At 40.9% G+C, this 22,844-nt stretch overlaps 2 protein-coding genes and 1 long non-coding RNA gene across 12 annotated transcripts in view; 2 read left to right on the forward strand and 1 right to left on the reverse strand.

Annotated features, from left to right (window-relative positions):
* The window catches only part of LOC126999953 (inhibitor of Bruton tyrosine kinase-like), a 36,190-nt gene extending 29,267 nt beyond the window's left edge, over positions 1-6,923 (forward strand). For both annotated transcript variants that reach the window (XM_050863141.1, XM_050863142.1), the window contains 6 exons: positions 166-337; positions 611-715; positions 1,204-1,325; positions 1,836-1,983; positions 2,512-2,749; positions 3,936-6,923. In XM_050863141.1, the coding sequence (XP_050719098.1) occupies positions 166-337; positions 611-715; positions 1,204-1,325; positions 1,836-1,983; positions 2,512-2,749; positions 3,936-4,055 (905 nt within the window). In that variant the 3' untranslated portion in view covers positions 4,056-6,923. The remainder of the gene's footprint in view (positions 1-165; positions 338-610; positions 716-1,203; positions 1,326-1,835; positions 1,984-2,511; positions 2,750-3,935) is intronic.
* Positions 109-22,844, reverse strand: part of LOC126999957 (uncharacterized) — a 24,853-nt gene continuing 2,117 nt past the window's right edge. The window contains exons 1-3 of one of the 4 annotated variants that reach the window (XR_007753677.1): positions 9,239-9,353; positions 581-693; positions 109-252 (exon numbers count right to left, since the gene is read on the reverse strand). This is a non-coding gene — a long non-coding RNA (uncharacterized LOC126999957). The other 3 variants (XR_007753675.1, XR_007753674.1, XR_007753676.1) reach the window with 3 other exon arrangements.
* Positions 9,414-22,844, forward strand: part of LOC126999954 (UNC93-like protein MFSD11) — a 38,677-nt gene continuing 25,246 nt past the window's right edge. The window contains exons 1-2 of one of the 6 annotated variants that reach the window (XM_050863147.1): positions 9,414-9,431; positions 12,222-12,605. In XM_050863147.1, coding sequence (XP_050719104.1) covers positions 12,339-12,605 — 267 coding nt within the window. In that variant the 5' untranslated portion in view covers positions 9,414-9,431; positions 12,222-12,338. Of the gene's footprint in view, positions 9,432-9,636; positions 9,993-12,221; positions 12,606-13,457; positions 13,629-22,844 lie in introns of those variants that run through there. The other 5 variants (XM_050863144.1, XM_050863146.1, XM_050863145.1 and 2 more) reach the window with 5 other exon arrangements.

Here is a 22,844-nt window from a genome sequence, read left to right on the forward strand (position 1 = left end):
GATTAACTTATTCATGTGCTATTCTATTTGAGTACTTTTCCTAGTTTTTGCTTTTAAAAATTTTTTAACCGATATAACTGCAAGATTATTGTTAAGATGTGTTTCCTTCGAAAACCAGTTGCTTTATATTTTCATTTGAAAGTCAGGTTTTATGATCATTTACAGATAATGCTTCATGGCAGAAAGTTAAAAAAAAGAAGAGCACTTCTAGCCAGCCAGTCAGTATAACAGTGAAGTCTCCAGTACAATCTCCTGCAAAAGAAAATACTTGTTTAGACATTTTTCAGTCTGCAGGTATTACACGACAAAATTCTCAGGACACAAATACATATTCAAAGTAAGTACATAATATTACATTGCTATAAATGTTAAGATTCTAAAACATGAGAATGTTTTGATTTTAAGCTTCCTATGCATTCCATGTTTAGAGAATGTAGAGGACCGTAGAAGCAATATAATCTGATGGCCATAGACACTACTATTGATTGGCTGTATCATGTTCATCCAAATCCCAGTGTATTCATTCCCATGCTGCATGTTTTCAGTGTAATATGATACTTTTATGCATCAAAGTAAATACCTTTCATATTAGGAGAGTCTCTATTTTCAGTGTGTCATCCAGCAGCAGGGTTGAAGAGAGCTCTTTCCCCAAGTTTCCAAGTCTACAAGAATCCATATCCACTGCACAGCGAACTGTTCACACCACCAAAAACAGGTACTTTAGAAATGAAAACTTAATGAGTTTTAGACATTTCCTAAAAAGTTTACCTTAACAGGAACTGATGATTTATTCCTATGGGAGTAAGAAAAATTGTGCCCATCTATGCCATACCATCATTCCGTACCAACACTCCATGTTTTCCACTGCCCTCTTTTTATTTTATCTGTTCCATCATCATCTCTCTTATTCCACCTTATAACACTGCATGACTTGTACCTTGTATACCTCAGTCTGACTTTGAAAAATTCCTAAGTCATCTGTTCCCTCCATTTTATACAAGGATTCTCCATGTCACACATTCAACCACTTTATAATGCATTGCCAGTTCAGGTATCACATATCATTGAAGCACTTTTCTTTTTTACCCTTGTACTGTATGCAGATCATCTCATATGCCTGACTCCTTATTTTGCTCTTTTTGAGGCATAGTTTGAGTTTTCATGATTTGTTTACATGTATATGATTGTTTGTTTGTTTTTCAGTAAGATACAAAAGCTCTCTCAAAAGCAGCGGAAGAGGTTGATTAGTGAAACCGCAAACACCCCACCACCTGACAAAGTCAAAGTGCCTCCCTGCCCATGGGGTTCATCTTCTCCCGCCTGGGGTAAGATACATGCTTTCAGAAATCTAAAATTTTCTTTTTAATATATATCATATACCTTGATATCAATCATTTAAAGTATCTGAAAACATTGAGAATATGTTAAATTAAGGTAACTGTTCGGATGATGAAACAAATGCCTGTTGGCTCCCCCTGTGCTCAGGTGTGCTCAGCTGATCACTCAGATGATCATATATGTTAGTTACAACAATCATAAATAAATAAAAAATGGGTAGTAATTTAGGTTAATCATACGTGAAATATCATAAATTGATACATCAGAAACTGAGAGAGACCTGTATCAATCCACTGCTCAGTGTTGCTAAGGCAGCAACCTCCCAGTGACGCCAGATTCGGGGGTCATCTTATACAGATAATATACACATCTCTGAGCCAACATTTTGAATAGATATTATGGGTATCTTTTTATATGCTGTTCACCTTATATGTTGGAAAATATGATACTAATGATATGGCAATACAGTTATTATTATTATCTGAATTATATTTCAGGTAAAGAAAAAGGAACAGAAGATACCAGCTCTGATACCAGTAGTCTGGCAAACATTATGATGTCTGAGATGACGAAGGTTAAGAAGAACAGCATTCCAATCAACATCCCAGATAACAAGAACAGACCGACTACCATTATCCAAAACAAGTAAATATTGCATTAGACTAAGACTGTATGTAATTGACCAATATATGTGAGCTTAAGTCCCCCTCCCCCCCGTGGTAGTTGCTACATTTGTTTTATCCCATATTTCAGTTTTTTAGTGTTATAACATCTATGCCAGGAGCCTTTCCTTCTTTTAATTTCTTAATTGCCCCCTCTGTCTCACCCTCTTCATTTCCCCCTCTGGATATGGTCACTATGAATTCAATTTTACTCCCATACTGATCATTTCTGCTTTCTCCCACAATCTCATTCATCATGAATTTAAAACTCCTCTTTCATACCTCCTTCATCTCATCCCTTTTGACAAGCACTCTACCATTCCTCTTTATTCTGCAAGTACCTTCCCCCATTTTTCTTTTAACTTCTCTCTGTAAGTATTTTTTTGTTCTCTAGGTATGTTGCCAATATCCTCATCTTTTCATTAATGCCTTACTCTCTCTGTACTATGTTATCCATCTTCACATTTTTACTTCATTTTTTTTCATATTTCTTTACCATTGTCAAATTTAGGAATGGTGGAACTCCAAGCAACAGTTACAAGGACCAAGAATCAGTAGCTTGGTCTGCAGTCACACCTTCTCCAACATCCACCATCAACAGCCCTCCCTTAAATAACAATGGGCAGTTAACCATTAAAGCAACCAGCAGTGATTGTGCTGCACCAAGTTTCACCCACATACTAATGGAAGAGGAGACGCGCTCAGACAACCTGTTGAGAGAACGCTCAAAACCTCTTTCTCTAATCCAGGTAAGTTACTGTTTTGTTTTGTTTGTATGTTTTCAAAAGGCGATATCAAACTCAGCCATGTTCAGAAAGATTTTTGCCACCTACAGTAATTTTTATACCAGCTTCTCTCTATACCCTATTCAGATGTCAAGCTGAACCAGCCTACTTAAGTAGAGTGGATATTTATTTGTACTTTATCATTTATATATATATATATATAATTTTATCTATCTATTTATGTTTAGCTTTTATGTCTTGTTAAAATATCATACTTCCTCTACTTCCTCCTGTGCTTGCCTCAACACTGGCTTTACCTTTCTCATGCAGCTTCATATAGTCCTACTCAAGAAGCCTCTCTGCCACCTCCCATGTTTCATCCACTCCTCCACTACCAAAGTCCTTCCTTTGCTCTCACAGCATAATGAACATTACCCTCTCAGTTATTGTATTGCATAACTCAATTCTCCATCCATTCTCACATGTTATACTAAACCTACACCTTCCTTCACCCACAATACTACCTCACACCAAATTTTCTTAGCCCATATGTCTTGTAGTGCTGCAAAATCAAATAATCAAGTCTCACTTTTATGAACATCCATTCTCATTCTCAGCTTACTTTTCCATTAACTTCATCTGAGCTCATCCTTTCCTTTTTCAACTTAAATCTCACTCTCAGCCAACAGGAGACATCATTTCCAAACAACTTTGCTACCAGGATCTATTCCACTCCATTTGTATTCAGTTAAGCACATCTTCATGCCATTATTTCTTTTTCTTTCTAGAATTGGGTATATTACCCACCTAACCCACACATTTTGTTTAAGTTCTGTCCAATTGAACTATGGGTGTTTGATACTTTTTGGCTGAGTGTACATTACTATTAAGCATTATATTCTGCTCTAAATCTATGAATGCAACACACAACTTTCCTACCCTTGCATAGATTCTTCTCCATTTTCTCAAAGGCAAAAGTGATATACATAATACATTACCTCATTCCTATCTAAAACTGCATGTAAAATGTTCAACAATGTTTAGAATACCTTGGAGAAAGGAAGGTAGATGATTTAGAGGAGTAGGGTTTGTAAAGATACAGTTCATGAACCTGAGAAAGTAGAGACCACTGGGAGTTCTGGCATTGCAATAACTGAATTTATAGAGCTGACAATATTTTAGTCTCAACACCATATCATTGCTCTTCTAGGTAGAGGACCGTGCTATTGAGGAGCTTTTGGCATTCTATGGAGCAGGCGAATGTTTTGAAGAGAGGATTACAGTTACCCGGGTAAGAGGATCCATTGCAAACCCTACATGGAGTAAATGATTAACCTCATCAACCTGTCATGTGTATTAGCTCCCCTTGGGTTGTGTCATGCATCCAGTGTGTGTTTTTATCACGTTTTCAGTTGCTAATGAAAACTCAACAGACAGACAGATTAAAGACCTTGCTTTAATTTCAAACAAATGCATATTTTAAATAGAGCAATAAATCACTTTTTTTTTTTTTGTTGTTGAATTATAGCATTAAAAGGAAACAATTATAATCAAAAAATTATTCTTAAAGGCTAATGGAATATCACTGGCCACTGAGATGGGAAAATCAGTATGTAGACTTACAGATGTGTTAATTAGTGTTCATTATGCCCAGTCATGTGGTAATATTTGTTTATCAGATATACAGTTGAACTTTTGAGTATTGGCCTTAGGAATTTTATTCCTGAACAACCTTGAGAAGTTTTTTGAAAGATATTTTGTGTGTATATCATTTAATTTATACATGAACAACCTCCATAATTCTGTGATCAGATGATGGCAAATGTACATTGGTTAATGGAAATATGACCTTAACCTTGATCCACCTAGGCATGCTATGGCACCCCTATTTCTCTAATTTTTCAGACTGATACCCTATTTATATATAAGATGTTTTAAGTGCCAAGAACACTGCACTCAACTTCATAGCAATGTAAGGAGTAATATGTAATACCTGCATACACATATCACTGTAAAGAGAAAAAGCCTTTTTCAGCTTTGTAAAGTGGATATTGATGGAAAGGTAATAATTTCTTTAAAAGGGACATGCTATCATTGATGGATCTTGAATTATATAAATGAGATGAGCTTAACTCCACACCTTAGTTAATGACCTGTAACATAGAAACTAGAACTGTATTCATGCATAATCTTCATATTCATATTCGAATGCGAATAGGCCATTAATGGAAAGGAAAGGTAATTTATTTTTGACAAATTTAAAATCCCATTTGTTCATGGTGAAAATTCTTCTCAACACCTTCAATTCTTTTTTTGTCTATTAAAATCTAGCAGAAAGATAAAAAAAAAAATTCTTTAGCACTGCTGGATGTACCTGAAAGGTGTAATTTGCAAGAAATGCAATGCTCAACATATGCATTGTCCTAGTGATGTTACCACAAATTAAGATACTGGCAGACAAAAATGTAAACCAGAAATCTATAGTGTCATGTGATAGCTATTTTAAGTCTGACCTTGTTTCCATATAGTTTCCTAGAAAGCAGGGTCATAACTCCAACTTCCTTAAAAGTGATGAGGGACTATAATGTGGAAGAATGCAAGGCTGAATAATTACTACTTGACCCAAAATTCAAACCCATGACCTCTTGGTTGTGAACTGAGTGTCTTGGCCTCTACATGACCAGTGAGCTTTGTACTTTTTTTTCTCATGTTGTACATATACATATGTATCTTGGAGCTCCACTTGATCCTCTTCACCGAGTTCCACTGGTGACTAGAGTTTGGGTTGATATATGTTCATAAGAACAGGATTTGGGCTGTCATCGGCCACTTGGCAATGACTGAAAATTGTCAGCTGTAGCGGTGGGCAGGAGTTAAACCCAAGTCCTCCCGGACTCTGCGCCCACATGCTGACCTCTCAGCCACCGCTTCATGTCTTGAGATATATAATGTAATAAATCTTGGGTTAGAAAATTGTATGTATTAAATCATCACTACAATCATGTAGTCTGCTATTTTAGCGCAAACAAATATTAAAACACTATGGGAAAAAAAAAAAAATGTGAAAACTGTCTGCCTTAGTTTTGGAATCTTGATACAGTGTATTTTTATTAGATCAAAGCTGCATCGATTGTTGGGTTCTCATATTTTATAATATTTGCAATTTTGTGTGATCACACGTTTTGATTTGGAAGACTGAAACCTTTGAATCTAGTTATTCAAGGTTCATGTACTATGTACATGAAATACACAGGAGAGGTATAAAATGTAGAAATTATTGTCAGGCAGGTACATAAAAGCACACTGAGATGATAGCCTGCATCATATTGAGAGAAAAAAGGACAATAGTGCCAAAACAAAAAGCACAAATGATGTTGTTAGCTAAAGCAGAAGGGGAACAATAGAATGGAGTGGGCAAGGTTTATAAAGTAGAAATCACACACCAAGGTTGCACTCCTTATGAGCTTGAAAGCTTGAGCCTAGTAATCTTTGAGGAAATTATGACATAAAATATCAGCAAGGAAGCTGCTGTTCTACCCATACCAGGGTATTAGGTGACAGCAATGGAATGGTGGGTGAGTCTTTGTGTCCTTCACTGGTTTTACCTTCAATAAGAGTTATTCCCATTCTTAAGTTTTTTCTTGGTGCATCCAGTATGTTGCCCCATATGGGTAACAATGCAAATTTTATGAGTGGGGAAGAAATGTGATGTTATATTGATTTTATCCATTCCATAATATCAGTTTGTTTGAATTATTGGTCTGTTATAAATTTCAAAAGGGAGAAGCTCAGCAAACTCATGGATTTTTTTTTTTTTCTTTTTTTTTCTTGGATGGATCTGAGACTTAAAAAGGCATATATCATATATCTCTGTGATCTCCCTTATGTACATAACCCTTGTCTGACACCTTATTCCCTCCACAGTCCCCATTAATGGGATAGCCATGAGGTCTTCAGCTTTGCTTATTCAAACTCATTTTTGTATGTATATCTTATGATGTATTTATATAAATTAAAGTAAGCTGCTGCATAAACTTGTCCAGTACTCATAAGTTTTATTGGATTAGGAGTGTAGGTTGGCACACTGTTAACTGAAGTTTTGAAGATGGAAAGCATAATGTTTTAATTAATTTTGTGTTTTTTGTACTAAAAATTAAAGGATTGTTATATGTACATTAAAACTTCAGAAAAAAAATAATTTGATTTTTTTATAACACAGCATTTTCAGATTTTTATCATACAGTGTCTCCGGATTTAAAACATAATATGCCATTCAACAGTTAGCCTATATTTGTATCTGACTATTGATTATAAATCAAATCAGTTCTATCTAGTTAGTAATCAAGGTAGTGTTTGAGGCTTCACATCAGGACAGGGAATGCATCTAGTGCTGTAGTGAGGTAGGAGATTGCTTGCCATCTCTTGCTTCCAGCTGCAGCCACTGGATTGCTCCACAAAAATAGAGCAGAGTGCATAAGTCTTTCATGCCAACACACAGCCTCTTCCTTGTCAAGACCTGCAGAATGCTTCCTTGTGCCCTCCTTGCAGTCCCAGGTTAAATCCCTGAAGGATCTCAGAGCAGGTGTGAGCCCCAAAAGTGTTGTGTGCATGGCCCACTGACATGTGAACACACCCTGACACTTCACCAATCCAACCTAGTGAGGTGGGGCTCATAGCCATAGTAGGCAGTTCACCTAGGAAAGGGACAACTTTGACTTCAAACCTGTGCAGGTAGGGCTTGTTGGCCATGGTAGGCAATCCACCCAGCCCCTCAGCTGAAAATTGGAGTTGCCGGCCAAGAGGGGTATCCTGTAGCAATAAAAGTCCCGCTCCAAACCAAGATGAATGACGACAGTGTCTATTGACCCATCCAACCCCATATGGAAAAATAAGGACTTTAAACAAAGAAGAAGAAGAATCAAGGTAGTGTTTACAGGCTGTAAAGGTGGAGGACCATTGCAGTGGGAAAGGGTCGGGTTTTTTTCCCACTCACACAGTACCTTGTTAAGCCTTAAGCCCTCCATCTTCCATAGTGTCACTACTATTATTTCAACTTCATGAATTTGCTACATTTCTTTGTGGTGTAGGGGTTAGTGCACCTAGCTATGAATCTGCAGACAAGAGTTAATCGGGCAGTCAGCACCCAGCTGTTCAATATGATTGATATCTTGATATCTTTAAGAGGTTACATTAGTTCATAGATGCAGAGGGAGAGGATAAGTTTACAGGAACCATCCTGTGCCTCCTGGCCTCTTGATAATTACTTATGTTCTTGATTTGAGGTGGAAGTTGAGGAGGTGGTTTTGTGACTAAGGAGGTCGAGGAAGAAGTTACAGAAATTGACAGTTTGGGGGGTTATGGAGGAGGTTGTGGATGGTAAGGAGAAGGCTATAGAAGTCGAGAAGAAGGTGTTTGTGATTAACCCTGGATCACCAGCGTTGTCCGGAATCCCGTCGAGAGGCCTATTATGTGTCGCTGAGAAAATGATGCTAGGCTTTTGAGGCTGGGGGCCCCTGACCTCTTACTTTGGGTTGTGGTCTTGCCCTGTGAGTGCTATCATTGGGCTCATGTTATGTACCATAGATATAGGGCACCATTATCCAAAATTTCAGACGTCTGGTGAAATCAAAAGTATAACAGTTTACCTCACTAAAATCGTTTTCTTTGTTTATCCTTCTTCGTTCTTTCGAAGGCATAAGGCCTAGGGGGCTGTGGAGAATCCCTGTGGACGTAAGGAGGAGGTTGGACAGGTTGAGGAGGAGGCTCTGAAAGTCGAAAAGGAGGAGGTTGCAAGGACTGGGGAAGAGGCGCTGTGATGGCGAGACTGAGCAGATAATCAGTAAATATAGTAATATAAATAAATAAAATTAATAGTCCAATTCTGTTCGATTTTGCAGGACTTTCATGCAAGAAAGATTTTTAATGAGAACCTTAAATTAATTGCAATGGTTATTTATTTTCCATCGTTTACTAATAAATAAAACAACGAGAATGATCAACTACATTTTTTTATCAACAGTAGTATTGTCTGAAGTGTAATTGTTACAAGTCCCAGAGAATATTCCCCATTAATACACCTAAACATATTCCACGCCACCAGTGTTGCGCAGCATTTGCCCCCTACCATTGTATCTTTTTAGTTTCCTGGTGCTACTTACACATGTATCCTTAGTTGTATAATCACACTCTGTACTGCCTGGGGGTTGGGATGGCATGCTCCTCCCTTCTTTGTTGTTTTACTTGCAACAATAAACTATCAATCAATAATCGGTTTTTTAACTGCGATAATGAGTTTCGATCATTTCGCAGACTGATGATCTATAAATTTACTTACTAAGTCAATTATATACGGATCTTGCTCATTAAATTATAGTTACAGTCATCGATCGATCGATTAAATTCCCCCAAATATTTTGGGATTTAATCGATGAAGTAATTAATTGAATTGCAAGAATTTAACCGAGTTTAGTACTCACTCAAATCTAAGAACAGAGTAAACTAAGTAGTACTCACTCAAATCCAAGAATTCAGTAAGCTGAGTAGTACTCACTCAAATCCAAAAACCAAGTAAACCGAGTAAGTACTCGAACCGAAACGTACTACATCCCTACTTGATTCCGTCCGATTCACGTATTCACGGCCACTCGCCACTTGGAAAAGTGTTATTGTGCCTGGCCAAGCCAAAGGCCTTGGCTAAACCCCCAATGTTTCTGGAAGCTTAATACGCCTTGTTTTCTGATGCATTGCACCCACGACAAATCAACTATATGCTATGGTCTATAAGATTTCGTGACCCAAACAATGCAAGATCTCAGAAGACAGACAGAATAAAAAGTAACAGATCGTTGGAAGAGAGAAGTGGAAGGAAAGGAAAAGAAAACAGATGAATTAAAGGATGCTAAAAAGGAAAATAAAAGGCTCCAAAAAGCGTCTGCTGCAGTGTTTGTGTCGTGTTGGCCTTGTGTGTAGCTGCCTGGCTGGTTCGCGGGGTGCCAAGGAGACTGTAATTGTCTCCTTGCGGAATACTGCATACATGTTGAGCTCGCTGTGTTTGTGCTGGCAAGTCCTTAACGCTCCCAGGTGACCGTGGACACCCCGCGGACACCCTCTCAGCCTGTGGTTGTCACCTGTTGGGGGCGTGTCACGTCTTGGCGAGGCGGCACAGGGGTGAACTGTCACGTCGTCTAAAGTGAACCAACACGTAAATACTATCAGCTGTATGAAAAACACTATCACCTGCGTGTACATATGGACGCTACCCTCCAGGGTAAATTTTCAATTAACTTCGCACTAGAATTTCAAGGATGTCCCTCATAGTTTTTGGTAGGAAGAAATTTTTCAATATTTTGAGAAATTATATCAAATCAGCTTACAGTGGAATCCTTGAGCATGTGTTAATTTTAGATAAATTCAGAAAGTAAGGTAATATTCAGAATTATACAGTTCAGTAACACAGACCAAGGCCACCAGCGAACCCACACCTTGTTGATCTGCATTTTCTTAAACTTACAACCGCAGGTAAACCTATCAGATAGTAAACTCATACAGCTAGAATAGTAACTGTAGATGCTAAAATATTACCTGTACCTGTTTTGTCTTTGGATAGTAACCTTGGTATTATTCCAGGAATATGCCTGTCTCACTACAAAGGACACCTTTTGGGCAATATGAAGTACATTGTGCTTATACAACAAACTGTCGTATGCTTTGCTCTCACAAACCACTCCATCGTGAGATGTTAATTTCTTAAAATATGGTCTGGGGGGATATATCAAGGGATTTATTTCCATTTATCGCATTTTGGTTGTGAGGCACCAGTTCATTTAAGTTAGGTTAGATTTAGTTAAGTTAGGTCAGATCAAATTATGTTAGATTTGGTTCCATTAGATTTAATTGTTTATGATAAATATATAATGCAATTCCCACTGCACCATTGGCCATTGTCATTGGCGGTTGGAAGTCAGCAGGAGTACTTATGAATTTTATTGTAATTTATTGACACAAATAAATAGTAACCTACTGACTTGAAGTGAAGGGCCAAGAAGACAGATGTAGCCAAGAATCAATAATGAAGTGGCAAGTGATCAAAAAGTCTTGTCTAAGATACAGTATTGTTTTAGGAGTTTATCTGATTTTTATTTTCTGCATTAATATAAAAATAATAACATATCCAAGAGTGTCTGACGTGTGTTTAATTTGATTACTCTCAGAATTATGGAAACTTACCACCTCATATAAAAAATTAAAGAGGATCCTAAAATGAAACTAAACCCTATTTATCTGACATTTTGATCTCTTGATTAAGAATCTGATAACCATTTCAGTCACAAACCTGTATATATTTTTCACCCTCATCCCTGTATGAGAACTAGGAGTTTATGAGGAAAACTGCATTCAAACAATATAATTATACTCAAGAGTTATTAGAAAAGCAGTTGCGGCTCTGAAAATACTGAACCTAAAGAATATTAAATCATTGATTACATTAATCACTGGCGGTAGGGTGGAAGGATGGGACGAATAAAGACAGGAAGGCTGTGTGAGCTGACTGAGGAGAATTATTGTCACTTGACAAGTGCACCAAAAGATTATCATACATTTGATAAATCACAATGTATCGCCTATCTTTTACTGACCCTAAGGCATGCTCTTCTATGAGGGCTATGCTTCCCCTCAACCCCCTTACCAAAAGGAAAGACTAAAATTTGAGCATAGAATCTATTGCCAGTTTTAAATCCCAAAATACTGGCTCACCCTTGCCAGCATCCCTCTTCCCAAAACACTCGGGTAGCATAGTCACAAAAAATCAAATTAATAACCAAATCTGACCTCATTTAAACCAACCTTATCTGGATAGGTAAAGTAAATAAAATTGGTGGCATACTCTTTAGTGTATGCCACCATGCAAGGCCCCAGTGCTCATCTCCATCACATTAGCCCCTCAGCTTGACTCACAAAATGACCTACCCGACACACACATGAAAAGACTACTGTTTCATCTAGTATATAAGCCTTCAAACACCTGTACCTTGGTCTTGGCCTTGGAGACGAAGTCCTAGGAGCTTTGCCTCCTCGTGCAGTGAACCTCCAGTGAATCCCCAGGAATTACTGCATCATTAGCAAAAACATGTTCAGTAATGTTGGTATTACCAACAAATGCTCAACAATGACTTTGATCCACACCTCTGTTTAAGACTTAGTCCATGCATGAGTTGAACAGAAATGAGGCAAGGACAGAGCCCTGCCTCACTCCTATGCTCACAGCAAAGCTGGACATGCCCCCTACATTTTACAGCACTCCTACCCATAGTACAGGCCAGTCAATAGAACAATGGTCTTTGCAGGAATTGTTATTTTCCACATTTTATTTTGTTATTTATAATCTACTGTACTGTTCTTTTTGTTTTCTTTCTTTACCATATGTATATTTCTTTTGTGAAAATGCAGATGGAAACTTTGAAGATAAATATAAATACGTAGTTTTTTTTTTCTACAGGTAATAATATATGGTACATAATTATACATACATATAAAAATGAAGACAACAAAAAATGAGAAACGCTCGTACTTTGAATCAGTGAAGTGCTGCAAAACAGACTAAAGGACAACAGTTATGCATAACTTCCGACGCCGCAAGAGTTTTCCCGGGTCAGACAACATGGATGACTTGCGGCCTCTGATGCTTGACCCCGCCGAGGCCGAGCCGGACCTACACGCTGTGGAATGTGCACCTGAAGACTCGCCATTATATCATTCGTGTTCAGCAGAGCAGCACGAACTACAACTGCAACAGGACAAGAGGGCTTTCCGCAATGTCCTGCATCTAGGAATCTCGTACATGTTGGTCTTCACCGCCTTCAACACCAATGGCATCATGACAGTGAGTAAATAAGCCTCCACAGTATGTAGCATTGGCATGTATCGCTTCTTGTCAGTGTGTATGCTGCTGGTTGGCTGATGGCCAAAAAAAGAATAAAGTTCGCATGCACTTGTCATTGTGTTTGTGTGTTGCTGTGCACACCTGCCTCTGGTTATTACTCAAGGGGACTACTTAGTGTTGTTACCAAGGAACTTATAGAGATACTTCCCTTAGTTGTTGCCACATTGGAATTTATGTGGTGGTAAAGGAAGAGATAACAGTGCTCGACAATGAAAGAACTGAATGCACATTTGTTGACTGAGTGAGCAATTTCAGGGTTAAGATTCGATTTAGTACCGTGCCAGTATTTCATTACCTACCTTATGAAACATAAGTAGTTCTTCATATATCTTTTCTACAAACCTTCAACAGTCATGGAAACGCTTTGAAAATCCAATTCAAGGACTTTTTTTTATTCTTGAAAATAGGGGATAATGTTTACGAAAGCGCGTCGCCTCCTCTGGCGGCGGCCATTGGGAGGTGGACAGTGTTGCCAACGATTTCAGAGTAAAGCATGTTATAATAGACTATGAGCTACGGATGTGGTGTTACTAACCTGTGGAAGAATATGTAAGTACCATTAGAGTGCAATGATTGTAATGAAAGTGTCCGTGGGAAACCTAACCAGACACCTGTGCTGTCTGACAGCATCAGCAGGTATCATTGTTTTTGGCCGACACGAGATAAGTAATCAGAATGAAACGTATGAAATGTCTACTTCAATCATGAGAAGTCATATAATTACGGAGTGAACACCCATTGCCTTGTATTTTAAAGGTTCCTAAACATTTCATTTTCTTTCGTTCAATTCAGGTTCATGGTTAGTATAGTTTGCTAGAAACTAGCAAATCAGAAATGAACAAGGGCAGCCCTCCCGAAGCCGGCGAGATCGCTCCCCGCCCCGGCCTTCTGTGTGGGGTGCTTTTACAGGGGACAGCATTTTTCATGACATTCTCAGCTTTTAAAACGGCTTCACATCTCATGGTGAGTACTTGTGTGTGTGTGTGAGAGAGAGAGAGAGAGAGAGAGAGAGAGAGATTTACATAGATATTCAGGCCACGTAGGCCCTGTGGTCCAGATTAGATGGCCTGTCCTTAAACATGTGAAATAAGAAATCAAATACCACTTTTTATTTCTATTTTATTGAATATTAAGTTGAACGAAGTGGTGGTCGAGCTTATTTTTTAATGCACTCGACCACTGAAGGCGGGAGCTTACTCCATTCTCGCGCCACAACGTTGGGGAAGTAAAAATGGTGCAGTCTGAATTTACATGTTTATACTTTAGTTGTGTGCCATTATGTCTCGGAGACGACGTTTCTCAAGGGAGAACAAGTTAAAAGATGAAAACCTTTCATCGTAAGATTTGTTGCGCAAGATCATCTATGTTGTCCCACGTTTTGCACATAATTTATTAATGTCCTCCCCATGGTAGGGAGACCAAAATGTACTGCATATTCCAAGTGGGATCGAACTTAAACTATTGTACAGTGGAAGTATTACAAGCAAGCTATGAATGGGATTATCGTTTAAATGGGTTTATCGTTGAATAGGAGAGAGAGAGAGAGATTTTCATAGGTGTTCAGACCACACAGATGCCATGGTCCAGACTAGGTGGTTTGTCCACCTACCTAACCTACGAAGTTGAACTGGACTCCAAGACTTGGCGAATGTTGAGGTGAAGGAAGTTGCGATCAAGTTTTAAATATTTCAGTTATTCATGTTGCACTGAGCCACTGAAGGTGATAGTGTATTCCTTACTCGTACTACAACGTTGGTGAAGAAAAAAACTGGTGCAGTATGAATTAATTAGTTTACACTCAAATTTCGCGCCATTGTTTCTCGTTGGAGACGTTTTCACGATCAGAAACAATTGGATTTGTTCACATTCTTTTTTTTTTTTTTTTTTGTGTGTGTGTGTGTGTGTGTGTGTGTGTGTGTGTGTCACGAGAAGTAGCATGACTGTGAATGATGGGGAGGGTGGTTGTGATAATGATATGATAGGAAAGTATAGGAGAGGACGAGGAGGTAGTGATGGTGGTGACAGTGAAAGAAGAGGATGACGAAGAGAATAACGATGCCCTGTGAGCAAGTGTACAAACATGAACACTTCTGCTTTAGGCAAACACACACACACACACACACACACACCCTTCAACATAATTAATATACTACCTGTACCGTTATACATACAATCGCTAGACTGGATTGTGTACGGTATATGCCAACCAGTTTGAGAGGTTTTGAGAGGCAAGCGCGCGTCCTTGAGTACCTGCAGTGGGGCCAGGGCGTGGTTTGTTGTCAACTTGTCACCTCACTAAGGCTATGCATGCAGGATTTTTTAGTACCTTGGTTATGGGTGAATATATAGACTTGAATATAGTTAATTTCTTTGTCTGGTGGGGTGCCGGAAAATATGTACGTATTTACTCATCTCACATTGTAATTTCAATACAAATGACTTCAGACATGGGTATCGAACCCTGAAAAAAACTTAAATTCGAGCCTCCCTCTCTAGTTAGCACTATCCGAACAGCAGATGGCTGTTTCGTGTCAGACTTAGATGAACAGAGGGCTTGTTGAATTGAGTACTTTGAGCAATTGTACACGGTGATCCATCCGAGCGGACAGCTACCAACTGCTGCGTTGCATTTAGCAGATAATGATTAACCCATCAACGGAAGCCCAGCTCTCTCCTGCCGAAGTCAGAGAGGCTGTAGGAAGGTTGAGAAGCGGAAAGGCAGCTGGTATCTGCAACATTAGGACTACTACAACTTCCGCTTTATTGTTCAGAGTGCCTGGCAAGGTGCTTGCCCATCTATTGTTCATGCTGATTTGCAGTCAGCTGCTGTGGCCGCAAAAACCTGAGAAGTTTGGGTTCACGCCTGGTAAGTCAACAACTGGCGGTATCTAGCGCTTTGCGTATACTGATGAAGCGCTGACGTGAGTTTTATCAGAGGACGCATGCAGCCTATGTCAGTCTCAAGCAGGCGTTTGATTCAATACACTGAAAGGAACATGGATCTCCGGCGACTCCATGAGATTCCTACAAGGGTCGTTGGTCTTTTACCTGACTCAGTACTAATGTTGCAAATACCAGCTTTCCACCCTTCATCCTTGCCCCGGCCTCTCTAAGCTTGTCAAGAGAGGTTTTCGTCAATGGGAGGGACAGCATCCGCTATGTGCACCCCAGCAGTTGGTAGCTGCCCGCTCAGAGGGTCCGCCGTTTACAACTCCTCAAAAATACCCAGTTCAACAAGCCTTCTGCTCAACCATGGCAGATACGAGACAGCCATCTGCTGTTCGTATAGCACTAACCTGAGAGGGAGACTTGGAGTAGAGCTTCTTCAGGGCTCGCTAGGCAGATCGGAAGTCATTTGCAATGGAATGGCCCTCACCGTGAGCGAGACTTCTGACACACCTCTCTTTATCTAATTTCTGGAGAGCTCTAGCCCTACATGAAAAAGCCATGTATTGCTCCAGAGGATCCCAGCAAGCCTGGCAGCGCGACTTTTGATATTCCCCACCGCCTGCCTCTGAGGCAAAACCCCTCCTTGATCACGTCCTTTCTTCGATGCAGTCCCTTCACGTTTGAAGGTATCCCACATATCTACAGGGTCCTTCAAGGGTGCTGAGCACACTGAAGCGATTTGAGACTATAAATGCATACTCATGAGCACATGCTGAGTCTTATAGTCTCGAGATTAAACACAGTATAGTTACCTTTCGAGATTTTTCTCAACTTTACCTGAAGCTGGGGTGTTGCAACAAGCCTATGATGAGTTTCAAAGAACTCTGCACTCCGGAAAACCCTGCAGTCTGGAGCATCCTCCGACGAATACTTACAAGGATAAGGTTATTCTCCTTAGCTACCCCTCCAGCATTGCTATACGAAGTCCACTGGTACAGTTCTGGTCCCTGGTACCAAGAACCTACAATGCTCAACCTCCTGGATCATGCAAAATTCAGCAGTAGAGAGCTGTTGGTGTTCCTGGTACCAAAGCCATGGGGCCCAACACACATAACTCATATCCAACTGTCAGTGCTAGTACAGTAGTAACATTGTCACAAAGACAGTAAGTGTTTCCTGAAGGAGGCACTGGTCTAATAAAGTCGAATTTCGCGTAGAACAAGTATTCTCTTCAGTTACACTCATCTCAGTAGGAGCATACATTGCACCAAAAGACATGAAGCCAAGATTTAGTTCAGCCTCGCTCGCATCATAGGCTCATCAACCGATGCGATGCGAGTGTATTGAGTCAACCCACCGCTTGGTCAGTTCCCCAAGCAGAACCGAATCGGGGTCAAGGCACGAACCTGAACCCCGACCTCTACATTTCAATTTGCTTTTTAGCAAGGTTAGTTTTTTTGGAGCGAGGTTGCAAGCCTACCCCAACCAATCCAGATCAAGGTCTGGATTAAATGCAAGGCGTGGGCAGAGACACTGGACCCCTGAGAGGATAAATCCACCGGCCACCCCTGAGGAAAGAAGCAGTAACAGAAAGGAGAAAAAAAAGTTAAACAGCTTTAGGGGAGGGAGGACTCTCGATTCCATCCAGATAGACCATCCCCTGCCCACGATAAATAAGGAAAATGTAAATTGATGAGAGAAACAGTACTAATGCAAAACATAAAATGAAATTGAAATCAAGAAATAGCAATGATTAGGACAACTGTATACACACACACACACACACACACACACACACACACACACACACACACACACACACACACACACACACACACACACACACATGCGTAGATACATAATGGTCGTTGTCTATTGTTATACCTGTGGCTATAATTCCTTAAAGGACCGAAAACTCCAGAACACACCCACCAGTAGCGCCCAACACATTCACTTGTATGTTTGGCAGTCTAAAGCGCGTAGAGTTGCTGTCACGTGTAGGGCAGCAGGCCGGGACGCATATTTACGAAAGGTTGTTAGGATTTTGTCGCGCGGAGCCTAGCCCCACCCCCTGCATTGACGTCACGCGTTGATATCTCCTGATTGGCTGCTGCCTCCCTCCTTCCCTCTCTCTGCCCCCCCATCCTTGCCTCTCTCTCTCTCTCTCTCTCTCTCTCTCTCTCTCTCTCTCTCTCTCTCTCTCTCTCTCTCTCTCTCTCTCTCTCTCTCTCTCTCTCTCTCTCTCTCTCTCTCTCTCTCTCTCTCTCTCTCTCTCTCTCTCTCTCTCTCTCTCTCTCTGCCTTTGTCTCTTCCTCTCTCCACCTCTGTCTCTGTCCCTCTCTCTGCCTCTGTCTCTGCCTCTCTCTACCTCTGTCTCTGCCTCTCTGCCTCTTGTCTTTGCCTCTCTCTGCCTCTGTCTCTGCCTCTCTGCCTCTTGTCTTTGCCTCTCTCTGCCTCTGTCTCTGCTTCTGTCTGTCTCTGTCTCTCTCGCTGCATCTCTTTCTGCCTCTCTCTGCCTCTCTCTCTGCCTTTGTCTCTGCCTCTCGCTGCCTCTGTCTCTGTCTGTCTCTGCCTCTCTCTCTGCCTTTGTCTCTGCCTCTCTCTGCCTCTCTCCCTCTGCCTTTGTCTCTGCCTCTCTCTGCCTCTCTCTCTGCCTGTCTCTGCCTCTATCTCTGCCTCTCTCTCTCTGCCTTTGTCTCTGCCTCTCGCTGCCTCTGTCTCTGTCTGTCTCTGCCTCTGTCTCTGCCTCTCTCTCTACCTTTGTCTCTCTCTCTCTCTCTCTCTCTCTCTCTCTCTCTCTCTCTCTCTCTCTCTCTCTCTCTCTCTCTCTCTCTCTCTCTCTCTCTCTCTCTCTCTCTGCCTTTGTCTCTGCCTCTCTCTACCTTTGTCTCTGCCTGTTTCTGCCTCTCTCTCTCTCCGCCTGTCTCTGCCTCTCTCTCTTCCTTTCCCAGCAAACAATATCACGTTGCAACAACTTTGTCAAAACGTTACGAATACGTTGTGTGGGACTTTGTGAAAAGTTGTGGGAACAGAACTTTGTCCACTCCCAGAAAGGTTGTCACAACGTTGTGAAACAACGTACCCATGACCTTTTGAGGACCTTCTTGCTACCTTATTGCAACGTCCTTGCTACCTTTGCAGGACATGCTCTTCACTTTTTAGGGCCCTGTTCCCACCTCTCCAGAGTATTCCAAACACCAGATTAGGAAACTTAACATGTAGTATCTATTTACTGAATATTTCTGAACAATTTCATTAGGATATATTTAAATCTTCTAAATATGTATGTCTCTAATGAGCCTTAAAACTAGATATATGTAATATACACTGATAATGAAGACTGTCACATAAGCTTTTATATCGACATTGAATTATTAGGAAAGAATAAATTGCACAGTTTTTTGTTTAAAGTAAGTAGGCTACGGAATTATTGGGAAAGAATGAAATGCACAGTTCTTGTTTAAAGTAAGTAGGCTACGGAATTATTAGGAAAGAATAAAATGCACAGTTTTTGTTTAAAGTAGGCTACAGATACAAAGGTTATATATTGTACAGTAGCCACAAACACTATGATAAATCTTACTAACTGAAAGAAAAATAAAAGCCAATTCCCTTGAACAGAGATCCATTGCGTGAAGGGATTGGTTTCTTGCTTACATTTAGTGGATGGCGTGACAGTAGGCGCATACAGCAAAAGGTTAAGACTATTTGACTAATAAAAAGGTTAAGGTTATTTGAAATATAAAATTAAACTTTATTACCATTTATCCATGAAAGTCAAATCACTTATGCTAATTAAGTATACAATTTTACATAATTTTTACAATTATATAATCATGAGTTTGGTCAGAAAATCACCAATCAGGAAATCACCAAGAACCTACGTCCCGTAAACGTCACAGTTTGGTCAGAAAATCACAGCGTAATTATTACGTGCTGATGGCGCAACTTTTAGACGGACGAAGATGCAACCTAAAAACAACATTGTGTTAACGTTTCCTGTTTGCTGGGTTGTCTTTGTCTCTACCTGTCTCTGCCTCTCTGCCTCTGTCTCTGCCTCTCTGCCTCTGTCTCTGCCTCTCTCTCTCTCTGCCTGTCTCTGCCTCTCTCTCTCTGGTTTTGTCTCTGCCTCTCTGCCTCTCTCTCTGGTTTTGTCTCTGCCTATCTCTGCCTCTGTCTCTGCCTCTCTGCCTCTCTCTCTGCCTGTCTCTGCCTCTCTCTCTGGTTTTGTCTCTGCCTCTCTCTGCCTCTCTCTCTGGTTTTGTCTCTGCCTCTCTCTGCCTCTGTCTCTGCCTGTCTCTGCCTCTCTCTCTCTCTCTCTCTCTCTCTCTCTCTCTCTCTCTCTCTCTCTCTCTCTCTCTCTCTCTCTCTCTCTCTCTCTCTCTCTCTCTCTCTCTCTCTCTCTCTCTCTGCCTCTGTCTCTGCCTCTCTGCCTCTCTCTCTGCCTGTCTCTGCCTCTCTCTCTGGTTTTGTCTCTGCCTCTGTCTCTGCTTCTGTCTCTGCCTCTTTCTCTGCCTCTGTCTCTGCCTCTGTCTTTGCCTCTGTCTCTGCCTCTTTCTCTGCCTCTGTCTCTGCCTTTTTCTCTGCCTCTGTCTCTGCCTCTCTCTCTGCCTCTCTCTCTGCCTTTGTCTCTACCTCTGTCTCTGCCTCTGCCTCTCTGCCTCTGTCTCTCTCTCTCTGCATCTGTCTCTGTCTCTCTCTCTGCATCTGTCTCTGCCTCTCTTTCTCCCTCTGTCTCTTCCTCTCTCTCTCTGCATCTGTCTCTGCCTCTCTCTCTCTCCCTCTGTCTCTACCTCTCTCTCTCTGCATCTGTCTCTGCCTCTCTCGGATCAGAAGTGGAATTGGATCCTTAACAAACAGCGACGGTGCTCTAGTGCCTGACAGCCAACACGTTGCAAACTTATTAAACAATTATTTTTCCTCGGTGTTTAATACTAACAGTCCTCCCACCACTACCACCAGCACCAGTACTAATGTAAATCCCGAGCATGCATTGCCTAACTTTGAAATAACAACCGATGAAGTCCTTAAAGCCCTCCAATCACTTAAAACAAATAAAAGTCCTGGACCTGACAAAGTATATCCTACTCTGCTCAAAGAAACAAAGAGCGAAATACTCTCCTCCCTCACAACCGTATTCAATATGTCCTTGCGACAAGGAATCGTTCCTTCGGATTGGAAAAAGGCTAACGTGACACCGATTTTTAAGAAAGGAGACAAAAAATTACCAGGTAATTACAGGCCCATTAGTCTAACTTCGGTTATAGGTAAGCTACTTGAGAGCATAATTAGAGACAAAATTGTGAGTTACCTTGAAAGCCACTCATTAATTGGGGACTCACAACATGGCTTCCGTAACAAAAGATCCTGCCCATCAAACCTATTTACCTTTTATAACGACCTCTTCACAGTTTACGACGAAACCAAATCACTGGACGTAGTCTATCTTGATTTCCAGAAAGCGTTTGATAAAGTCCCACATCATAAATTACTTTACAAATTAAAACAAATAGGTATTGACGGTCAAGTACACCAATGGATCGCGAATTGGTTGAGCAACAGACAGCAAAGAGTGGTGATTGACGGATTTAACTCAGAGTGGGTGCCGGTCACTAGTGGGGTCCCTCAGGGCTCGGATGGTGGTTTTCAGTTTTCATAAACAGAGAGAGAGAGAGAGAGAGAGAGAGAGAGAGACGGACTGACGTGACATGACATAACTCAGGTTTTATACTCTCTCTCTCTCTCTCTCTCTCTGTTTATGAAAACTGAAAACCACCATCACCAAGACCATAGCTGGGCGTTATCGCGATAAGTTATCGCGATACATTATCGCTGATAACAAAATCGGGTTATCGGCCATCCGCTACTTATTCAAATATATATCGGTATCTTCGTTACTTTTGTAACCAAACTAGCGATAATCGCTACTTTTTTTCCGCCTCTCAGAAAAAAAAAACGATGTCTCCTCCCTACTTCCAATGCGTGGCCCGGGCGCCCGGTGTTGCTTGAAAAAAACTTCGGGATATGAAATATCTTCGGTGAAGAGATTTCGTACTTAGATCATCAACATTAAAACACTAGGTTATTTTTTTATGTTAGACTAAAATATCAATATATCAAAGAGAAAAATCAGTTAACTTTGCCCCCAAAATGATCATTCACTACCTCAAATTTGATATTCCATATTCGTTTGTGAGCATGCCATGGTATTGAAGGCACCCGGGGTTGTGTTATTTGGTGTCTCATCGTCAAAAGCTGGCGCTTTTGTTTACAAACATTGGTCTCTCGCGAACCGTGCATGTTCAGACCAGTAAGCGTAGCCCTGTACAGTCTCACAAAACTTTTTAACACATTAAGAGTTGCTGGAAGGCTGAATCAGACAGACAGTACCACTATCCTCGCTGTTTCTAGAACGACACTCTGTACATATAAATACAACTCGTACAGAGCGTCGTTCTAGAAACAGCGGGGATGGTGGTAGTGGTACTGTATGTCTGATTCAGCCTTCCAGCAACTCTTAATTACGGTTATGAATCTTTGTGAGACTGTACAGGTGTACGCTTGCTGCATGCGCAGCTCAGCAGTTCACGAGAGACCAGTGTTTCGATGGTGGGGACGCCAAATAACACAACACCGGTTCAGACGTTTCTAGTATTACCGTCCATAGGTACGTGTCAACGTGTGGTTTTCAGGTTTTGTAAGTTTTCTAAAATACAGATAATGAAAATTTGAATTCATCTTTGTTTTTTATTTGAAATATCAATATAGTATCGTTTTCGCCTATCGGACTTATCGCTAGCTAGTATCGGAATTGTGGATTTACATCGCCGATCGGTTATCACCGATAAGGTTTTTCATTATCAGTTATCGGTTCTCGGGAATAAGGTTTTTTGTTATCGTGCCCAGCTATGACCAAGACCACCACCACCACTATCACGTACCACCATCACCTACACCACCACCACCACCATCACGTACCACCATCACCACCACCACCACCACCACCACTATCACATACCACCACCACCACTATTCACGTACCACCACCATCAACAACAACAACACTATCACGTACCACCACCACCATCACCACAATCATCACCACCACCACCACCACCACCACCACCACCACTATCACGTACCACCACCACCACCACTATCACGTACCACCACCACTATTACGTACCACCACCACCACCACCACTATTACGTACCACCACCACCACCACCACTATCACGTACCTCCATCATCACCACCACCACCACTATCACGTACCACCACCACCACTA

The sequence above is a fragment of the Eriocheir sinensis genome, chromosome 17 (assembly GCF_024679095.1).
Source record: "Eriocheir sinensis breed Jianghai 21 chromosome 17, ASM2467909v1, whole genome shotgun sequence".
Lineage (NCBI taxonomy): Eukaryota > Metazoa > Arthropoda > Malacostraca > Decapoda > Varunidae > Eriocheir > Eriocheir sinensis.